Source organism: Saccopteryx leptura, chromosome 8, assembly GCF_036850995.1.
Source record: "Saccopteryx leptura isolate mSacLep1 chromosome 8, mSacLep1_pri_phased_curated, whole genome shotgun sequence".
In the NCBI taxonomy this organism is placed as follows: Eukaryota; Metazoa; Chordata; class Mammalia; order Chiroptera; family Emballonuridae; genus Saccopteryx; species Saccopteryx leptura.
The window spans coordinates 11,180,086-11,198,472 of NC_089510.1; the positions used below are offsets into that span (position 1 = coordinate 11,180,086).

Below are 18,387 nucleotides of genomic sequence, written 5' to 3' on the forward strand. Positions count from 1 at the left end.
CCATCTTCACAATTTCCTTTTCACCACACTTGGAAATAGAATTGACTTCCTTTGAGCCCCTTGCAGTCTGTTTATGCTATGTAGGAGGCTGGCGTCTTTCTTCAGCTGAATTTGTTTCAAACTCTTATTCTAGCGGAATCAACCTCTGTGAAGGGGAGTGTTCACTCTGTTCATTAGGACTGTATCCTCTTCAGGACTGCACAGCAGAGGAAACACCACTGCTGCTTTCCGCATGCAAAATCTTCATGCAGGGATTCAAACAGAAACTCAGAATTGCTTGTGTTGTACAAAATTCTAAAATCTTTACCTCTTCATATTCTAATGAAGTACTCCCAGATTTATATATAAAATTGAATCTGACAAAATTTTAAAACACGATTTCTTCTTAATATTTGTGAAAAGCTTTTCTGCTTATGATAAAAATCCCAGAAACAATAAAGATCTGAGAGTTTTGACAACATATTAACTAGATTAAAATGAAATCTTATGGGGAGAAAGCACGTGCGCGCGCGCGCACACACACACACACACACACAATTTAAAACATGTAACAGAGTTAACTGTCTTAAGATAAAAAAAGATTTTAAAAATCAGTAAATATAACTTCTTTTTAAACATAACATATTGACATATTGAGACCAATTTTATCTTCTCTTCCACCCTAACAAAAATCTCTCTAAATCACGTTTCTTCCTTGAGTTAATAGTTCTATTTCACCCCTTCTTTCCACGGCAATATATTTGAAAGTTATCTTCTCTTGCACTGTTATTTCCTCTATTCTCACTTGAAATCACTCCAACTATGCTTTTGTCAAAACCATTTATCCAAAATGTCTTATATAAAGTTTCAACGTAAGAAGCTTCCAAACCCGTAAGCATTTTTTGAGTTTATTTGAGCCAAACTGTCGACAATTGCCAGGAAGCGGAGTCTCAAAAGATTAAGAAAATGTTCTGGAAAATGGCGGCTTCGCCACTTATTTTATACACTAGTGTAAGGTTTGGGTTCAGGGCAGCATTCCAAACCAGAGCCTCCTTTAAAACTGAAACTCCCCTCACACAATTCCTTACCCCGGCTCAAGACGGAACATTTACCTCCCCCACTGTGAGGCTGTAGTTAATTTGCTTGCTGTTCTCTCACTTAATGGCTTCCCCCGCCTTCTCTTTGAAATGTAGCAAAAAGCTTATCTTTAATCAGAGAAAGGGACCTGACAATTAAAGGAGTTTTAAATCACATTGTTTGTAAAAGCTTAGTTACAGCCCAAGGCGCTATCCTCTGATAAGCATGATAAGCAGTTTTCTTTCAGATCAGCCTCCTCCCCCCAAGGACAGTGCAAACCAGAGGGGAGTGCATGCTGGCCTGCTTGAAGCCTAGGCCAGGCAGGCCACCCAGGGCCTTTTGAACTAGCACAGGCTAGTTCCTTACAATTGAGCCCAGAGATAAACAATTTGGAGAAATTGTAGCACCTCTCCAATCTACATACCAAAAAATATTACCTTCTACCTATAGAGGCAGTGACGTCAGCAGCTTTTCCCAAGACCCCTGATTATAAATACCTTTCTCCAACCCTCCCGGGGGCCAACATGGCATTTGGGTTCATCTTGGCACACTTGAACCCAAGCAGTTTAAATAAACAGTCCTTTTGGAATAGACCAGCCTTAGGTTTTCAGCTCAGCTCTCCCGGTGCCCACCCAGAGGCCCAGGGAGGGGTTTAGCCTGTCAGCTCTCTCACACAGGTTAAGGCAGTGCAGACCTGGATCAGACCTAGCCGTGGGGTTATATACAGACCTGCCGGTGGCCAAGAGAAACAGAAAGGAAGCTTTCCCCTTCCCCAGTATACCGGCCACCCCCAGCTTCAACCTAACAATTAGAACCGAAGGGAGAGATGAAAGGGGGATTACATGACATTGATTGGTGACCTATTGGGCAGGCGGGAGAAAGCAAAACAGGAGAAATCTCTGGGACTGGATAAAAAGTAAAAATGTATACACTGGAACTTCTTTTATGGGCAGGAATAAGATAGTTCATAGGTAACTGACATGATACTAACAAGGAGGGAGTTTGTAGGTTCCTGCCCCAGTGGGAAGCCTGCCTGAAGGGGGCAGGAAAAGATGACCCTTACATTTCAAAGGCATGTTATCAGCTACATTGTTGTAGATGCAAAAGACAACACACTCCATTAAGGTAAATACTGACCTTTGTTAGAGAAAAACACCTCCCTAGGACAGGACTCGAGAAAGTTCTCACCAGAATATCCTGAGTGGTTACTTTAGTCAGGGGTTGGGAACCTATGGCTCATGAGCCAGATATGCCTCTTTTGATGCTGCATCTGGCTCGCAGACAAATCTTTAATTAAATAGAAATGATGACATCGGATGATTTACAATAACATGGATGGACCTTGATAACATTATATGGAGTGAAATAAGTAAATCAGAAAAAACTAAGAACTATATGAACCTGTGCATAGATGGGACATAAAAATGAGACTCAGAGACATGGACAAGAATGTGATGGTAACAGGGAGTGGGGTGGAGGGGTGGGGAGGGGGTGAGGAAGGAGAGGGAGGGAGTGGGGGGAGGGGAGGGGCACAAAGAAAACCAGATAGGTGACGGAGGATGATTTGACTTTGAGTGAGGGGTATGCAGCATAATCAAAGGTCAAAATAATCTGGAGATGTTTTCTCGAAACATATGTACCCTGATTTATCAATGTCATTGCATTAAAATTAATAAAAATAAGATAAAAAAATAATAATGTTAAAAATATAAAACATTCTCATGTATTACAATCCATTCATTTCCTACCGCTCATGTTCATGGTTGCGGGTGGCTGGAGCCAATTACAGCTGTCCTCCAGGACAACACCAAATTTTTATTGGATAATGCGTAACGTACACAGGTTGTTGTGAGGTCAGGAAGTAAACTTCCCTCCTTTTAATAAAGTAGTCAGCTAATTGCAGAAACCCTTTTGATGAAGAAAATGGCTAAAAAAAAAAAAGATGAATATTGTATTTTTCAGCAGGAATAGACAGAGGAATTCGTCTTTGTGGAGAGAGCAGGTTCTGCAGTGTGTCTAATATGCAATGATAAAATTGCATCGATGAAAATGGTCAAATATAAAGCAGCATTTTGACACACACCATACTACATTTGCATCGAAATATCCAGCGGGGGACAGCAGGAAGAAAGCATGTCAAGAGCTACTGTGCAGAGTGTAAGCTAGTCAGCAGCAACTCCGTGTTTGGACCCAACAAGGTGACTGGAATTCGGCTGGCTTTGCTGGTGCTTTAGCAATTGTGAGAAACGGAAAGCCATTCACAGATGGGGAGTATGCCAAAACATTCATGCTTGATGTTGCCAATGAACTTTTTGACAACCTTTCGGATAAAAACAAGATAATCAAACGAATAAAAGACATGCCTTTGTTGGCAAGAACTGTTCACGACTGTATCATCATGATGGCAAATCAAATTGAGGCAACATGAGTGAAGGACATAAATGCAGCACCATTCTTTTCTCTCACTTTGGATGAGTCAACAGACGTAAGCCATTTATCCCAGTTCAGCGTGATTGCAAGGTATGCTGTCGGTGACACAGTACCTGAGGAAAGTCTTGCTGTTTTGCCTATGAAAGAGACAACAAGAGGGGAGGATTTATTCAAGTCTTTCACTGAGTTCACTAAAGAAAAAAATCTACCGATGGATAAACTTATTTCGGTGTGTACTGATGGTGCTCTGTGCATGGTGGGGAAAAACAGAGGATTCATAGCGCTTCTTCGTGAACATGAAAAGAGACCCATCCTAAGTTTTCACTGCATCCTACATCAGGAGGCACTTTGCGCTCAGATGTGTGGCGAGCAGCTTGGTGAGGTGATGTCGCTGGTCATTCGGGTGGTCAACTTTATTGTTGCCCAAGCTTTAAATGATCGCCAGTTTAAAACACTGCTGGATGAAGTTGGGAATAATTATCCTGGTCTGCTTCTGCACAGCAATGTGCGTTGGTTGTCAAGAGGGAAGGTGCTCAGCCGTTTCGCGGCTTGTCTGAGCGAAATCTGGACTTTCCTTGAAATGAAGAACATCGAGCATCCTGAGTTAGGTAACTCTGAGTGGCTCCTGAAGTTCTACTACCTCGTGGACATGACGGAACATCTGAATCAGCTCAATGTGAAAATGCAAGGCATTGGAAATACAGTCTTATCCCTTCAACAAGCAGTGCTTGCAATTTGAAAACAAGCTGGAACTCTTCATTGCCGACATTGAAACAGGTCGTTTACTACACTTTGAAAAACTGGGAGAGTTTAAAGATGCATGCACAGCAAGTGACCCTGCTCAACATCTTGATCTCCAGCAGCTAGTGGGCTTCACATCTAATCTCCTGCAGTCATTCAAAGCGCGCTTTGGAGAATTTCATGAGTGCACTCGTCTTTATAAATTCATCACCCATCCACACGAGTGTGCAGTGGACAGCACCGACCTGAGTTACATCCCCGGTGTCTCCGTCAGAGATTTTGAGCTACAAGCTGCTGACCTGAAGGCCTCAGACATGTGGGTGAATAAGTTCAAGTCACTGAATGAAGATTTGGAAAGACACAACAGCAAGCAGAGTTGGTGAGCAAACACAAGTGGGGAGAAATGAAAAAACTTCAACCTATGGACCAGCTGATTGTCAAAACTTGGAACGCACTTCTCGTCACATACCACACACTGCAGCGTGAGTATTGCTGTACTGACAATGTTTGGCTCTACGTATGCATGTGAGCAGTCTTTCTCACATCTAAAGAACGTTTAGACCAACCTATGATCACGTTTAACAGATGGAAGTCTCCAAGCCTGCATGAAGCTGAACTTCACCACGTATCAGCCAGACTACAAAGCCATCAGGAAAACCATGCAGCACCAGAAGTCACATTAATGGTAAGAAGTACTTCATTCATCATTGGTTAGCAACAGCATAACAACGTTATTAAAAAGAATTCAGAGACTTATTGTACTTTAAAAGTGTTGGTCTTACATAGAGCACACACATTTACTTGTATTTAGTGTTAAACATATTGTATGGCTCTCACAGAATTATTTCATACATTTTAAAATATGTGGCGTTCATGGCTCTCTCAGCCAAAAAGGCTCCCAGCCTTCGCTTTAGGCCTCTAAGTCTGCAAGGCCACCGTGCAGGGCTCACCTGAGCTTGTCAGGTTCAGTATGTGGCCCCTCTCGGGTCCACAAAAAGATCCTGGCTAAATCGCAGGACCAATTCTGAGTCTTCATCTTTCTTGATCTATTAATAGCATGTGACACAACTAATTACTTCTTTCCCCTGGAAACACTTATTTCACTTGTATTCCCAGACCTGACACTCTGCTTGTCATTGTGCTTTGCTGGCGGTTCCTCGTTCCCGGCCTAAGGGATGCATCTCCCTAAGGTAATCCATTACACACAATGGCAATTGTTAGGGCAGTCCTTAGAGCTCATCTCCTTTCTTTCTTTACTTTCTTCTCCAATACAACCTACGTCTCCTTTATTATGTGCTCATCACTGAAGTCTGGTCTCTTTCCCTCACCTTGCATTTCACCCCCTTTAACCTTTGTCCTCCCCCCACCATTCTTAACCATTTGTTATCTGTATCTATGAGTGTTTTGTTCTAAATAATTTTTTAGTTTTTAATTAGTTGATGTAAAGTATTATTAGTTTTGGGTGTACAACTCAGCGATTAGACATTTATGCAACTAACGAAGTTATCATCCTGACAAATCTAGCACCTGATACCATACACAGTTATTACAGTATTTCTGACAATATATTCCCTATACTGTACTTCAAATCATGTGACTATTCTGTAACAATCCATTTGTATTTCTTAATCCAAATCACCTTTCTCACCCACCCTTCCAAACCCTCCCACCTGACAACCTTCAAAATATTCTCCGTACCTTTGTTTCTGGACTGCTTGCTTAGTTTGGCAATGCTATGACATTTGTTTTTCTTCTCGACTTATTTCACTCAACAGAATACCCTCAGTCCATACATGTTGTTGCAAATGGCAGTATTCATTTTTCTGTAAGAGCTGAGTCCTAGTCCACTGTATAGATGCACCACTTCTTTATCCATTCACCTACTGACGGACACATGGGCTGCTTCCATATCTTGGCTATTGTAAATGCTGTAATGAACACATGGATGCATATGTCTTTCCTACTTAGTGTTTTGGGTTTCTTCAGAAAACCACACAGAAGTAAAACTGCTAGGTACATTGTTGTCTCTTGTTACAGCCCTTGTTTTAAAGTCTACCTTGACTGGCATAAGAATTGCTATCCCAATTTTATTTTGTTTCCATTTTTATGAAAAATCTTATCCCATCCCTTTATACTTTCAGTCTGTGTGTTTTTAGATATGAAGTGAGTCTTGGAGACAGCATATGTAAGGGTCTTGTTTTATCCATTCAGTTACCCTATGTCTTTTAGTTGGAGAATTATATTAATAACACAAATTATATTAATTACAACTAATATAAACCATATTAATAATAGACTGCATTGTATATTTATAACCAAAAGTTAAATTCAGTTATTTACTTTGCTAAAAACACCTTTATTATTTTAGGTAATGAAGATCTATAAAATGCTATGCAACACACAAAACAAACAGCCAAACACGGCTTTTCGCACTGAACTGGGTAGGTACCTCCCCATGATTCTTTAGTTAGCTTTAGTACATAAATATTTTTATGTTTTAGTTTATGATGAGCTAAAAAGTAAACAAAAATGTCTACATAACTCTAAGTTTATACGTTGTCCATTTATCTTCTAAACTAAATTTAGAACCAGAAATAAGAAACAGATATTAAATATCATACATTAATGAAACATTCATTATTCATTTTCTAGATTTACTTAATGTGAAATATACTCTCTCAAAACCAGTTTGTAAAAGAAGTTAATGCCAAATTCTGAAACAGCCAACTAATTTTCATGAAATACAATTAGTAAATGTGAAGAGATACATATTCCTATTTATATACAAATGTATAAAAATGGAACGATGCCAAAACTACCTCCATAATAATCATATTTCCTTTGGTGTTACTGTCACATATCCTCATTTTATGAAGTCAACCTGTTAGGAGCATAGGACTCTGAAATAATATATTGACACTTAAAAAATAAAATGTTATTAGCAAAGGAAACTTAAGCTTGCTTCTTCCGTCTTTGTTAGGAACAACATGTAACACTTAAACATTGGTACTAGTTTCATTCAGAAAGTTGACCGCTTCCCATACGTGACAATCTAGGGAAGCGGGGAGCCCTTCCAGAATTGCTCAGGAAGTGAATTCTCATTGACAGTTTGGTGCAATCTCATTATCAGTACTAAAATATACCACTCAAGAGTACACTTCTTGTTGAGGCTGTATCAACAAGATCACAACAAAAAGCAAATTGTAGTACATTATATTCTTTTTCAGTTTTTGTCATTCAAAACCAAGTTTCAAAAGCAAGTCAGATGTCACAGCTTTCAGGAAAGACAAAGCCATGAACTTGGTCACGTAGCAGAAGTACAGGTTTTTCCTGTCAAGCGCATTGAGACCAGTGTAGATACATTCATGGGACGGCACTCAGTGCCTTTTCTTCTTCTTACACTTGCGGGACTTCGGGCTATGTTCACCTTCTCTGCTGTTTTCTGTGCTGCTGTCACTATCGCTGGTCTGTCTCTGCCTCTTCTGTTTAGTCACCTGATAACGGTCCAAGTCCCGTGGCTGCTGCTGAGACCGTTCGGAGGAGGTGGACGCAGCCTCTAGGTCGGGCACGTGACACAGAGGAGGGGGCACGGCTGTGCCATTAGGAAGTGGCGCCATCACCCCACAGTGAGGAAGCAGCAGCGCTGGGTTATATGCATGCCACTGCTGTGGGGGAAAGAAGACATTCATCCATCCAAACGAGCCAAGAATGTTAAAAAGGAACAGTTTACACTTTACGTACATTACACAGATAACTATCAGCAGACCAAACCACGTATTTATCAGTATAAGAACACCGTGCCTTTGCCAAATAGAGAGGTGGCAGCATCTTTAAATGCTCAACATAAAAATTCAAGGCAGTATGTAGCTTTCTACAATACAGCTGAGCACTGTCCTATTGAAGTAAAATGCAAGCCACAAATGTAGCTATAAATCCTTGAGAAGGCACAATAAAAAAAGAGGTGCAATTAAATGTTTACTGACCTCAAAATATTGTCATTTCAACATGTAACCAATATAAAAATTATCATGTTTTACTCTCTTCTTTCAGACTAAATCTTCAAAATCTGGTATACATTTTATACTTACAGAATACCTCAATTTGGATGGTAAATTTTCACAGAAAATACTCGATCTGGCCCTAACCAGTTGGCTTAGTGGTAGAGTGTCCGCCCGGCGTGTGGATTTCCTGGGTTCAATTCCCGGTCAGGGCACGTAGGAGAAGCAACCATCTGCTTCTCCATCCCTTCTCCCTTCTGCAGGCAGGGCTTGACTGGTTCTAGCAAGTTGGCCCCAGGCACTGAGGATGGTTCCATTGTCTCCCCTCAGGTGCTAAAAATAGCTTAGCTGCCGAGCAATGGCCCAATGCCCCAGATGAGCAAAGTATCAGCCCAAGGGGACTTAGTGAATGGATACTGGTTGGGGCACATGTGAAGTCTGTCTGTCTCCCCTGCTCTCAATTAAAAATAAATTTAAAAAAAAGGAAATACTTGATCTAAATTTAGATTATATAAAATTTACATTTGAGAAAGTGAATACACATACCCGAGTTCTTTCCAATATATGTACAAGTTTTCCATAACTGAATTAAGTATGTTTTAAATTTTAATTTATATTGTTTCAAATTAAGTAAAATTAAAAACTCAGTTTCATAGTCTCACACATGGCTAATAGCCACCCTATTGTATGGCACAGTTGTCAATAGTTATGATAGACAATTTTTTATCCTTTTAAAGTCATTTTTAACTCAAATTTCTAACTGCTCAAAGTACATGAAAGGTTAATAGAGGTAACATGAGTGAGTGGGTGTGTATGTGTGTTTTCATATTTACTGAAGACTAATGAGGCTGGGAAGAAGATACTGACAATTTCAGATGAGACCTGGTGGTTTATTAATCTCACTGGAACTAAGAAAAGTTTTTTCCAAAAGTTAAATTATCAACTTTCCTTATGTTTACAAAAGTGAAAATGCCTGTTTAAGAAATCTGAAGCTCACATGTATGCTGGATGTTTGCAAAACTCCGACCCTGTCCGCAGAATACTGTGTTACAGCCACAACTTCTGTCACTGCCAAGTACAATCTTGGGCTCAATGATTAATATTCTTGGAACTTGATTTTATTATGTATAAAATGAGGAGTTGGAAAAAAACATCCTAAGTTATCCTTTAATAAATATTTAAATAATCTTAATAATTAAGATTTCTAGGCCAGAACCATATTTTTGAGTACATATTTGGAAATACTGTAGTGTACAACATTAAATCTTTGCCTTTAGTTTTAAAAAAAATATATTTAAAAAAACCCATGTCCAAAAGCAATATATACTGCTCACAAAATTAAGAGGATATTTTATCACTTCATATTCACTTAAAATATCCCCTAACTTTGTGAGCAGTGTATTTGTGATTAATGTTCACATGATATAAAAACAATTCACTACAGAAAATCATTCGATTCTAAAAAATATCTTTTAAAATAGTCATTTAAATGATAACTCTACTCCCACGTCCCTCGGACCACAGAGCACCCCACTCCCACTGCCACCCCCACCCTCACCCCCACCCCCAACCCCCACCCCTACTCTCACCCCCACCCCCACCCCTACTCTCACCCCCACCCCCACTCCCACCCCCACCCCCACCCCCACTCCCTCCGCCCCCACTCCCTCCACCCCACTCCCACCCCCACCCCCACTCCCTCCGCCCCCCTCCCACACCCCCCACCCCCACCCCCACCCCCACTCCCTCCGCCCCCCTCCCACGGACAGGCTGGCTGCTGGCGGAGGGTCTGTGTGTGGGACTGAAGGCGAGAGCCACTGGGGGAAAGTGCCCCGAGAAGGTGCTGCCTTTATCCCGGGTTTAGATCTGAGCACCGGAAGTTCCAACAGTTTTCATATTCTTCACAGTTTGCATCCTATTATGTACTGAACCAAAGGCACATCAACTTACCATCTTCTGAAAGAAAGAGTATCCTGGAAGCAGAGCCGCGTTACTAGGCGGAAAGAAGGGCATGGGAAAGGCAGGTCTGCCCGGGACCTCTTCATTTCTTTGGAGAGGTAAAAGGTAATAATAAATAGTTAAAATTCCTACCTTCAAATGCTTTTTTCTTTCTTTAAAAAGGAGAGAGAGAGAGAGAGAGAGAGAGAGAGATCTTTGTAATTAATAAAAGAACTTCTCTAAGACAGCTCAGTTAAAAGGAACTTTGGCCTTGGCCGGTTGACTTACTGGGTACACTTATATGCTGACGCCTGGCATATAAACATTCCAGGTTTGATTCCCAGTCAGGGCACACAGGAGGTGCCACATCTGCTTCTCTTCCCTCCCTCTCCCTCTTTTCTCCCTCTTCCCCTCCTGTACCCAGTGGCTTGAGGAGTTTGAGCATGGCCCCGGGTGCTGAGGATAGCTCAGTTGGTCCCATCATATCAGCCTCAGGTGCTAAAAATGGCTCAGTACTAAAGCATTGGCCCCAGATGGGACTGCCAGGTAGATCCAGGTCATGGCACATGTGGGAGTCTGCCTCACTATCTCCCCTCCTCTCACCTAAAACAAAACAAAACAAAACAAAAACAACAAAAAATGCCAAAACTGCATTGTTCTAAAGTTTCATTTAATAGTGTAATATTTTGTTCTGTGGAGATACTCAATAAATTCCAATGTTACAAATACTGGCTAGATCTATAGCTGGTCTTTATTAGTCTACTCGCTCCAAAGAATTCCACAAATTTAATGCTAATAATACTAATTCTTAAGACAGAAAGTAAACCGTAGGAAGAGTGAAATGAACACAGCAGATAGAACAAAGAAGAGGTCGGGCAACGGACCGGAAGCAGTCAGATGACCAGGTGGACATCCCACTTGCAAGAGTTGAGAGTAATGCCACAGAAGCCTAACTGATCCATCACAATGAGGCCTCGCATGCTTAAATGATTTCACAGCTTTGAAAAGAACAGAATAAACTCTAAAGAACACAACAATGAATATGTCTGAACTTAAATGGAAATAATTTTGTCACTTTTCATGGTTTCATAAAAAAAATGAATTCCATAATTTTATCCTATGCCTACCACAAATGGTGTAAAATAATCCACAATACATAAACACTCTTCCTGGCACAAGAACCTGTTTATTTTCTTTACTTACCTGTAGCTGTGTGAATTTATCTTAACACAGTTCTCAAAACTTTGGTTGGCTGGTTCAGAAGAGCGAGAACTCCCTTTAAAAGAAACAAAATAACAGATTACTTCATGATACAATATTTTTGAGTTCTAATATTAAACCATATAACCCCTCCAAACTCAAAAGGACATCAATTAATTAAAATTCTATATTCCTATAAGATACATGAATACGTCCTTTGGTCTCCCAAATAGTATTTACAGATTGTTCATATTATAATCAAGCTTCATCCAAAACTGGTGCTACAAAAGAATTATACTGATATGGAACCATGTAAAATATATGTTGTTTTGTTCTACCTACTTATAAACTAAAAATGGCAAATAATCAATGTTTTTTTGTCTCCCAGGCATAAGGCATGAGTTCTTGAAATAAACTGCACTAACAAAGCCAGCGCAACACGACAGAGGACGCTAAGCAACTGGCTAGGGACGGGTCAGAACACAATGTCCTGGCCCATTCTACCAGCTTATATGAATTAACTAAATAGTATTTGAGAGCATGATGCTGCCAATTTTCTTTGCAAAAACATTAAAAAAAGAAATGCAAAGAGGAGCACTTTCCCCTTACAAGGCATTACTTTGTTATTATTTGATTTTGCACAAAAGAGGAATAAAAAAAATACAAACAGATATATCAGTAAGTCTGAATCATCTAGAGGAAAGCAGCAACATAAGCGTATGCCCGTCAGCCCCTCCAAACACGAAAGGCTGAGGATCAGCACAGTGTTCTCCGGACATCTAATCAAGGACGATCGGTCCTGGCACATGGGCAGGAGGTGGCCCTGAGGACATTCATGTCCGGAAGCTTGCCCCCTCCACCACTATGACGGTCACTCTGCCGCTGCCTTTGGTCAGCTGCTCTTACAAGGGCTTAGATCCAGGGCAAAACATAGCATGGCTTCCTCTAGGAAAAGGACAGAATTGTGCACCCTAGCTTCCAAATATATAGTAGGTATCTGATACCATACATTCGCAATGACAGAAAGATTAGCAAACAGACTTGCTATATAAAAGCTAGAGTTGTGTGTCCTGTGTGTTCCCAGTTCATTTAAATATGGTTAACTTATAATAGCCAATAGCAGCTATCACTAGATATTTGGTGACTGATTGTGGGGCACTCTTCTGGTCTTATGCTCTTAGAAAACAAAGTGCTTACACCTCTGAGAACATCACCACCACCAAAACTCACTTGGATAGACCTACCAAATCGATACTGCACATTAATTGGTCTTCCATATAAACGAATTCCATTCAGCAAAGCTATGGCATAAGACACCGATTCTGGGTGTTTAAAGCAGACAAATCCAAAAGACTTCGGCTTTCCTTCTCTGTCTTTGCATATAGTCACTTTGGTTAATGGCCCAGCCTATAAAAAACTTAAAAATTATTTTCTCATAAATCTAAAGATTTTTTTACAATGAGATAAATCAAGAATATTTCATTTTAGACAAAAAAAAGTCTATTACCAATAATAGTTTTATGTAGCTCTGCTAATAATGTATTTTCCTAACAATAAATTCCATACTTCCTCACACTGTCTTGGTGCTTTCTGGCTTTATCTAGTAACATTGATGGTGTTAGGAACAGGACATTCTTGGTAAAAGGTCCAAATCTTGAAAGCAAAGCTGTTACCCTTTAGTTAGGCTTAACAAAACAGTTAAGAGAGCATTTAAATTTAAGGTTAAAATACTATGTGTCTCTATACATAGTAACACTGTGTAACTCAAAAATGAAGTAACAAACCCAATGTTGGTTATCACCAAAAAAAACCAAAAAAAACAAAAACAAAAACCACCCAAAGCTGGTTTACATTATTACAGCCTAATATTTTTTTCTGTGAAAAAGTTGTTTTTCCCTTAAGAAGAGTTTTAATATGTTTAAGACTTTTAAGTAAGTGCTTTATTTATAATTGGTGAAAAATCAGAAGGGCTCTAAAAATCCAACTGGAGAATATTATTCCATGGTGTACTATTAAAATGAAATAAAATATATATTGAAATATTTAGAATGCACAGATAATAAAACCTATAATTAGCAATATGGAGCAAATATGTAGTCAAATATTATAAAACAAAATTATAACTATGAAAAAATTGACATGTTCACCTTGATAATGATCAGAGGAAGTACTCACAAAGACTTATAATAGTTCAGATTTGATAGTGAATGACTCAAACTTTTAAACTGTACAATAATTAAAGACTGTTTTCTCTGTAGAAATGGATAAATATATTAAGAAATTGTTTTTAATCTGAATAAAATTTTAATGATCATTTTTAAAGTGACGCTGTATTTTGGATTCAGTTTTCTTTTTATTCTCAGCTGGCTCATGGACTGTTATCTTCCCTTCTGGCTTCTGAAAACACTTCATCAACAAATCTATCTATCTTTCTCTTTTTCCTCTTTCCTGTCTCTTTCTAAGAGTGTCTCCTAGAGACTCCATGTGATTGTACTTCAAACGCAACATGAGATAATGAAATTGAATTCATTATCTTTTCCCTCAAAATCTCTTTCCACCAGTCCTTAGTTAAAAGCACAAAGATATTAAAACCTTACTTTTTCACTTCAAAAGATAATTAGAAATATGAAAGACATAAGTAAAACGATATTTGTATAGTAATAAAACCAATTTCAATCAGTACTTTTCTACCAGTGATATTAAATACATGAAATCACAAAGGAACAGAATATCTTAAGTGCTCTGGATTTTACAAATTAAAAGATATGTCAAAGCATGTATCAAGATAAAATTCAACAAGAGACTTGGCTTGTAGCAACTATCACTTCAGCCTATAGCCTTTTATCAGAATGAAACACATAAATGAACAGTGTTGAAGTTGTCAAGATTTGTTTGCTAGGTCTTGTTGGGTTGAAGCCTTTCTAAAAAATACCCCACTTTGGCAAATTCTTCTGGAATATAGGACCTAGGCAAGATAAAAACATATGCTTGGGTGCCTGATCATTAGAAAAGATGAACATTTCGTCTAGGTAAAAATAAAAAATGAAAATTATATATATATATGGATATATATGGATATATGGTCTTATAGATCCAGTCCCAACTGAGGAGAAATAATGTATGTGCACGGGCCTGTATGCCTTATCCCACACGCCCTTCATTTTGAGAGGCTCAACATAAAGTTTTCTGGAGATAAAGAACGATTACATTTTTCCTCCCTCCCTCCCATCTTTATTTTTTCAGAGTGACAAGTTTAAAATGATACTAGGGGGGGGGGATAACTATAAGAAAAGTATTAGAGCAGATTTTAAAAAGCAAGTTTTAAAAGACAACAAGTTACTGGAAGGTTAAGAATAAAAACCTTGTCTGGACAGTTGGCTCAGTGGTAGAGTATCGGCCTGGCCTGTGGAAGTCTCAGGTTGGATTCCTCGTCAAGGCACACAGGAGAAGCGCCCATCTGCTTCTTCACCCTTTCCCCTCTCTTTTCTCTTTCTCTCTCTTCCCCTTCCACGGCCAAGGATTCATTAAGCAAAGTTGGCCTGGACACTGAGGAAGGCTCCATGGCCTCTGCCTCAGGTTCTAGAATGGCTCTAGTTGCCACAGAGCAACGCCCCAGATGGGCAGAGCATTGCCCCCTGGTGGGCATCCGGGGTGGATCCTAGTCGCATGCAAGAGTCTGTCTCTCTGCTTCCCGGCTTCTCACTTTAGAAAAATACACACACACACACAAAAGCCTTATACTTAACAATATTTTTCAAATATTAAAATGTTTTATGTCCAAAACAGGAAACTGTGTTACTGGAAGAGGCTGTCTACATCAAATTGTGTGCATCTATTATTAACAGATGGGTGCTATAATTCCTAGACAAAGGTAAGGTCTTTCTTTTTTTATTTATTCATTTTATCTTTATTCATTCTATTCATTCACTCATTCATTTTTAAGTGATAGGAGGGGAGACAGACTCCCACATGTGCAGCTACCAAGAGCCACCCTGCAAGCCCACTACAGGGGGATGCTCTGCCCCTCTGGGCCATTGCTCCATTGGGAGCCACCCTAGCGCCTGGGGAGGCGGCCATGGAGCCATCCTCAGTGTCCAGGCCAGTGCCCTCAATTGAGCCATGGCTGCAGAGGGGAAGAGAGAGAGAGAAAGAGGAGGAGGGGAGGAGAAGCTAATGGTTACTTCTCTTGTGTGCTCAGACTGGGAATCGAACTGGGACTTCTACAAGCACGGCCCACAGCCTTTCAAAAGCTAAACAGAGAACTCTTTTCATGGTTGGTCCTCATACTTCTAGAGATTTAGCTTTGCTTGGAACTTGGCCTTAATTTGATGGGGCCCGTCACCCTTTCCGGAATTCTCTTGGCATTAATATTCGTACTATTAAGAGTAGCAGCAGCAGCAGCACACAGGGCCAGGCTCAGTTCCGTTTTACCCGGCTTAGTTTATTTCATGTCCACACATCAGACTGTAGATACTATTGCCCCCGTGCCACATTTGAGGAATCGGAGGCACTGATGTGCAGTTACTCGCCCAAGGTCACACTGCTGACATCAGAACTCACGCTCTAAAAAAAACTCTGACATACTATGTATCCCTCTCTTCTGTAGGTCATCCCAAATCATGGCAATTAATTTTAAGTTTTCCTTTTAGAAAGACCAAAGCCTATCTCTTAAATTTGTATGCCCAGTGCCTTCCTTAGTGTTTGCCATGCAATTCCGGACCATTAAACTGTTAGTTGAATGGTTGAATGAGAATATTTCTTTAGCAAGTGAGACTGAGATGTATACAGTAGGTGTTTACAGGAGACAAGAGGCTTAATCCTGGAGGTACCAGGCCTGGCAAGTTTCCGGATATTCTTGGTCTGAAATACTGTAAAAGGAAATGGCCAGAGAATGAACCTGTCACAGTCACGTTTTTGCTGAGCAAATCACAAACCTCACTGATCCTAAGCCCAGCATATAAAAGGGCTTGGGGAGGGGGTGGGAGAAGTAACGGATAAGGGACATTGATTTCCGCTCTTTTCGCGGGATGGAGGGCAGGCCAGCGGATGCTCACTTTGTCACCTGGAGGAAGACAGTGACACAGCTGTTCTGCGTCTCCCTGAGGACACCCAGGGCCCAGGCTGCCCTCGAGAAGCCCGTGCTCAGGGCGGAGCCCAGTCCCTGCTCTGGGATGGAGGTGGGGTGCACACCGCGTCACTTCACTATCCAGCTGCTCGCCTGGAGCCAGGTGCAAGCCAGAAGCACCTGAACACCCTGGCACAGGGTAGTGCGGGCAGGGGAACCGGCTCCACCGGCCAGGTGCGCCCGCCCCTCCGCCAGCGCCGCCGGCTCGGCGCGCCCCGCCCCGCCCCCTCCACCGCCCTTCCCCGCCGACAGTACCTGAAGGAAGAGCTCGTAAAGGATCTCCTCCCGCACACGAGCCTCTAAATTCCCCACGAACACCGTCCTGTCGGCCTCCTCCTGCGCAGGGAACATCCCTGCGGTCTTCGCCGAGCGCCGGCTGGAGGCCTGACCGCCGCCCTCCACCGCCGCTCTACCACGCCGCCGAGGGGGCGGGGCCAACGCCCAGAGCGCTGCGCCGGGGGCGGGGCGAGGCTGCGGAGGGCCACGCCCCCGGCGCTCCGCAAGAACCGCCCGCCGCTTTGGGGGCGGAGCGAGCCTGCGGGGCCACGCCCCCGTTGCCGCGGGAACCGCCCACCACGCCGTCTCCTGCCCGGGATCAGGCTGGGAATTTGGCGTCAGTGAGTGCGAGGGTTGGTGTGACATGGGCTTTGCCCTCTGGCTTGTTCAGTGCTTACTCATAACCTTGGGCTCTACTTCAGTTGATTCTGGATTTATTCAACCAACAGTTTATATAAAATGCCTGTAGAGATTAAATTATACTCACTTCATTACAGAAATTCGCAGGCTAATGGTGGAAGACGTTTCCAAAGAGTAAATAGTAATGAATTAACTATTAGGATTTTAAGAATTGTATTCTTTATAAAATTCTTCTTGAAAGAATGCATGCGTGAATAGAGTACTAAAAAGTAGTTTGTTCGCCTGGGAAGCACCTCCGAGAGAATTCTGAAAATGGCTGCAGAGGTTTTTCAGCTGGACGCTGGAATGCATTTGAACTTGAGGAAACAGCCTGCACTAGGAATACTGGAAAGACTGTCTCGCAAGTTTTGTGACTGAAGCCAGGATTCTTGGGATGGCTGCTGAGATCCGTAGCAGAACCCAGTGTTTGTACTTTGTATTAGGACTGCACTTTGTATACTGTGTACCACTGTGAAGAGTTGATTCTTTCTTGAGGAAGATTTTTTAAAATCCTAAAAACAATAAAAATAATTTTTAAAAAGAGGGAAGAAAACTTAGAATCTCAGTACTTTGGTAAATCAGCTGCCAACTGTAACCTTGCCTTCCTTTTTGAAGGCAGGAACCTGAAATCATTGTGCAGGTAACAGTCAGGTAATGAACACACACACCATTTGGCCTTTAGGTAGGCACGGTGATAATTCACTCTGAATTGTGGAGGTATGCTTTCACTTGGTTGATGGGCCAAAACAACAACAAAACCATCTCCTCTAAAGAAAAGGCACACGCATCTTTGCACCCCGATTTCTAATTGAACTCTGACGTTATTTAACTTTATGATTTTAGGTAATGTTACTTTTTGAATTTCACGTTATATTTATTAAGAAGTGGATTGAACTAATATAATTACTTCATTTAAGAGGTGTTTTCTGAGTGCTTGTTATGTGCCAGGCACTGTCTTTAATCCTTGGGAAACAGTCTTCTTAAAGCTTACATATAGGACAGTAGGGGAGACAGACGTTCTATACATATCAATACAAAATAATGGCTCAGTCACTTTATCAGTCACCTTCAGTTGACATGTCACCGTATGTCACTACAAATCCTGTCTTCATTTTTTTGTTCCTTTCCTCTCATCAACATTGTTGTAGTAGGGTAGTAAGCAGTTAAGGAAACTAGCACAGTCTAGGTGTACTAACAAACATGTTGATCAAATGAATGCATATT

The 18,387-nt window shown here is 41.0% G+C and overlaps 1 protein-coding gene across 1 annotated transcript; it reads right to left on the minus strand.

The window, feature by feature from the left end:
* Positions 1-6,559: 6,559 nt before the first annotated feature.
* On the minus strand, positions 6,560-16,944 carry RBM11 (RNA binding motif protein 11). Its single transcript, XM_066347494.1, has 5 exons — positions 16,744-16,944; positions 12,608-12,770; positions 11,367-11,439; positions 10,176-10,272; positions 6,560-7,892 (listed from the first exon to the last, which is right to left on the minus strand). Exons 1-5 carry the CDS (start codon positions 16,837-16,839, stop codon positions 7,605-7,607), a joined length of 717 nt encoding a protein of 238 aa, XP_066203591.1. The 5' UTR covers positions 16,840-16,944; the 3' UTR covers positions 6,560-7,604.
* Positions 16,945-18,387: the final 1,443 nt, after the last annotated feature.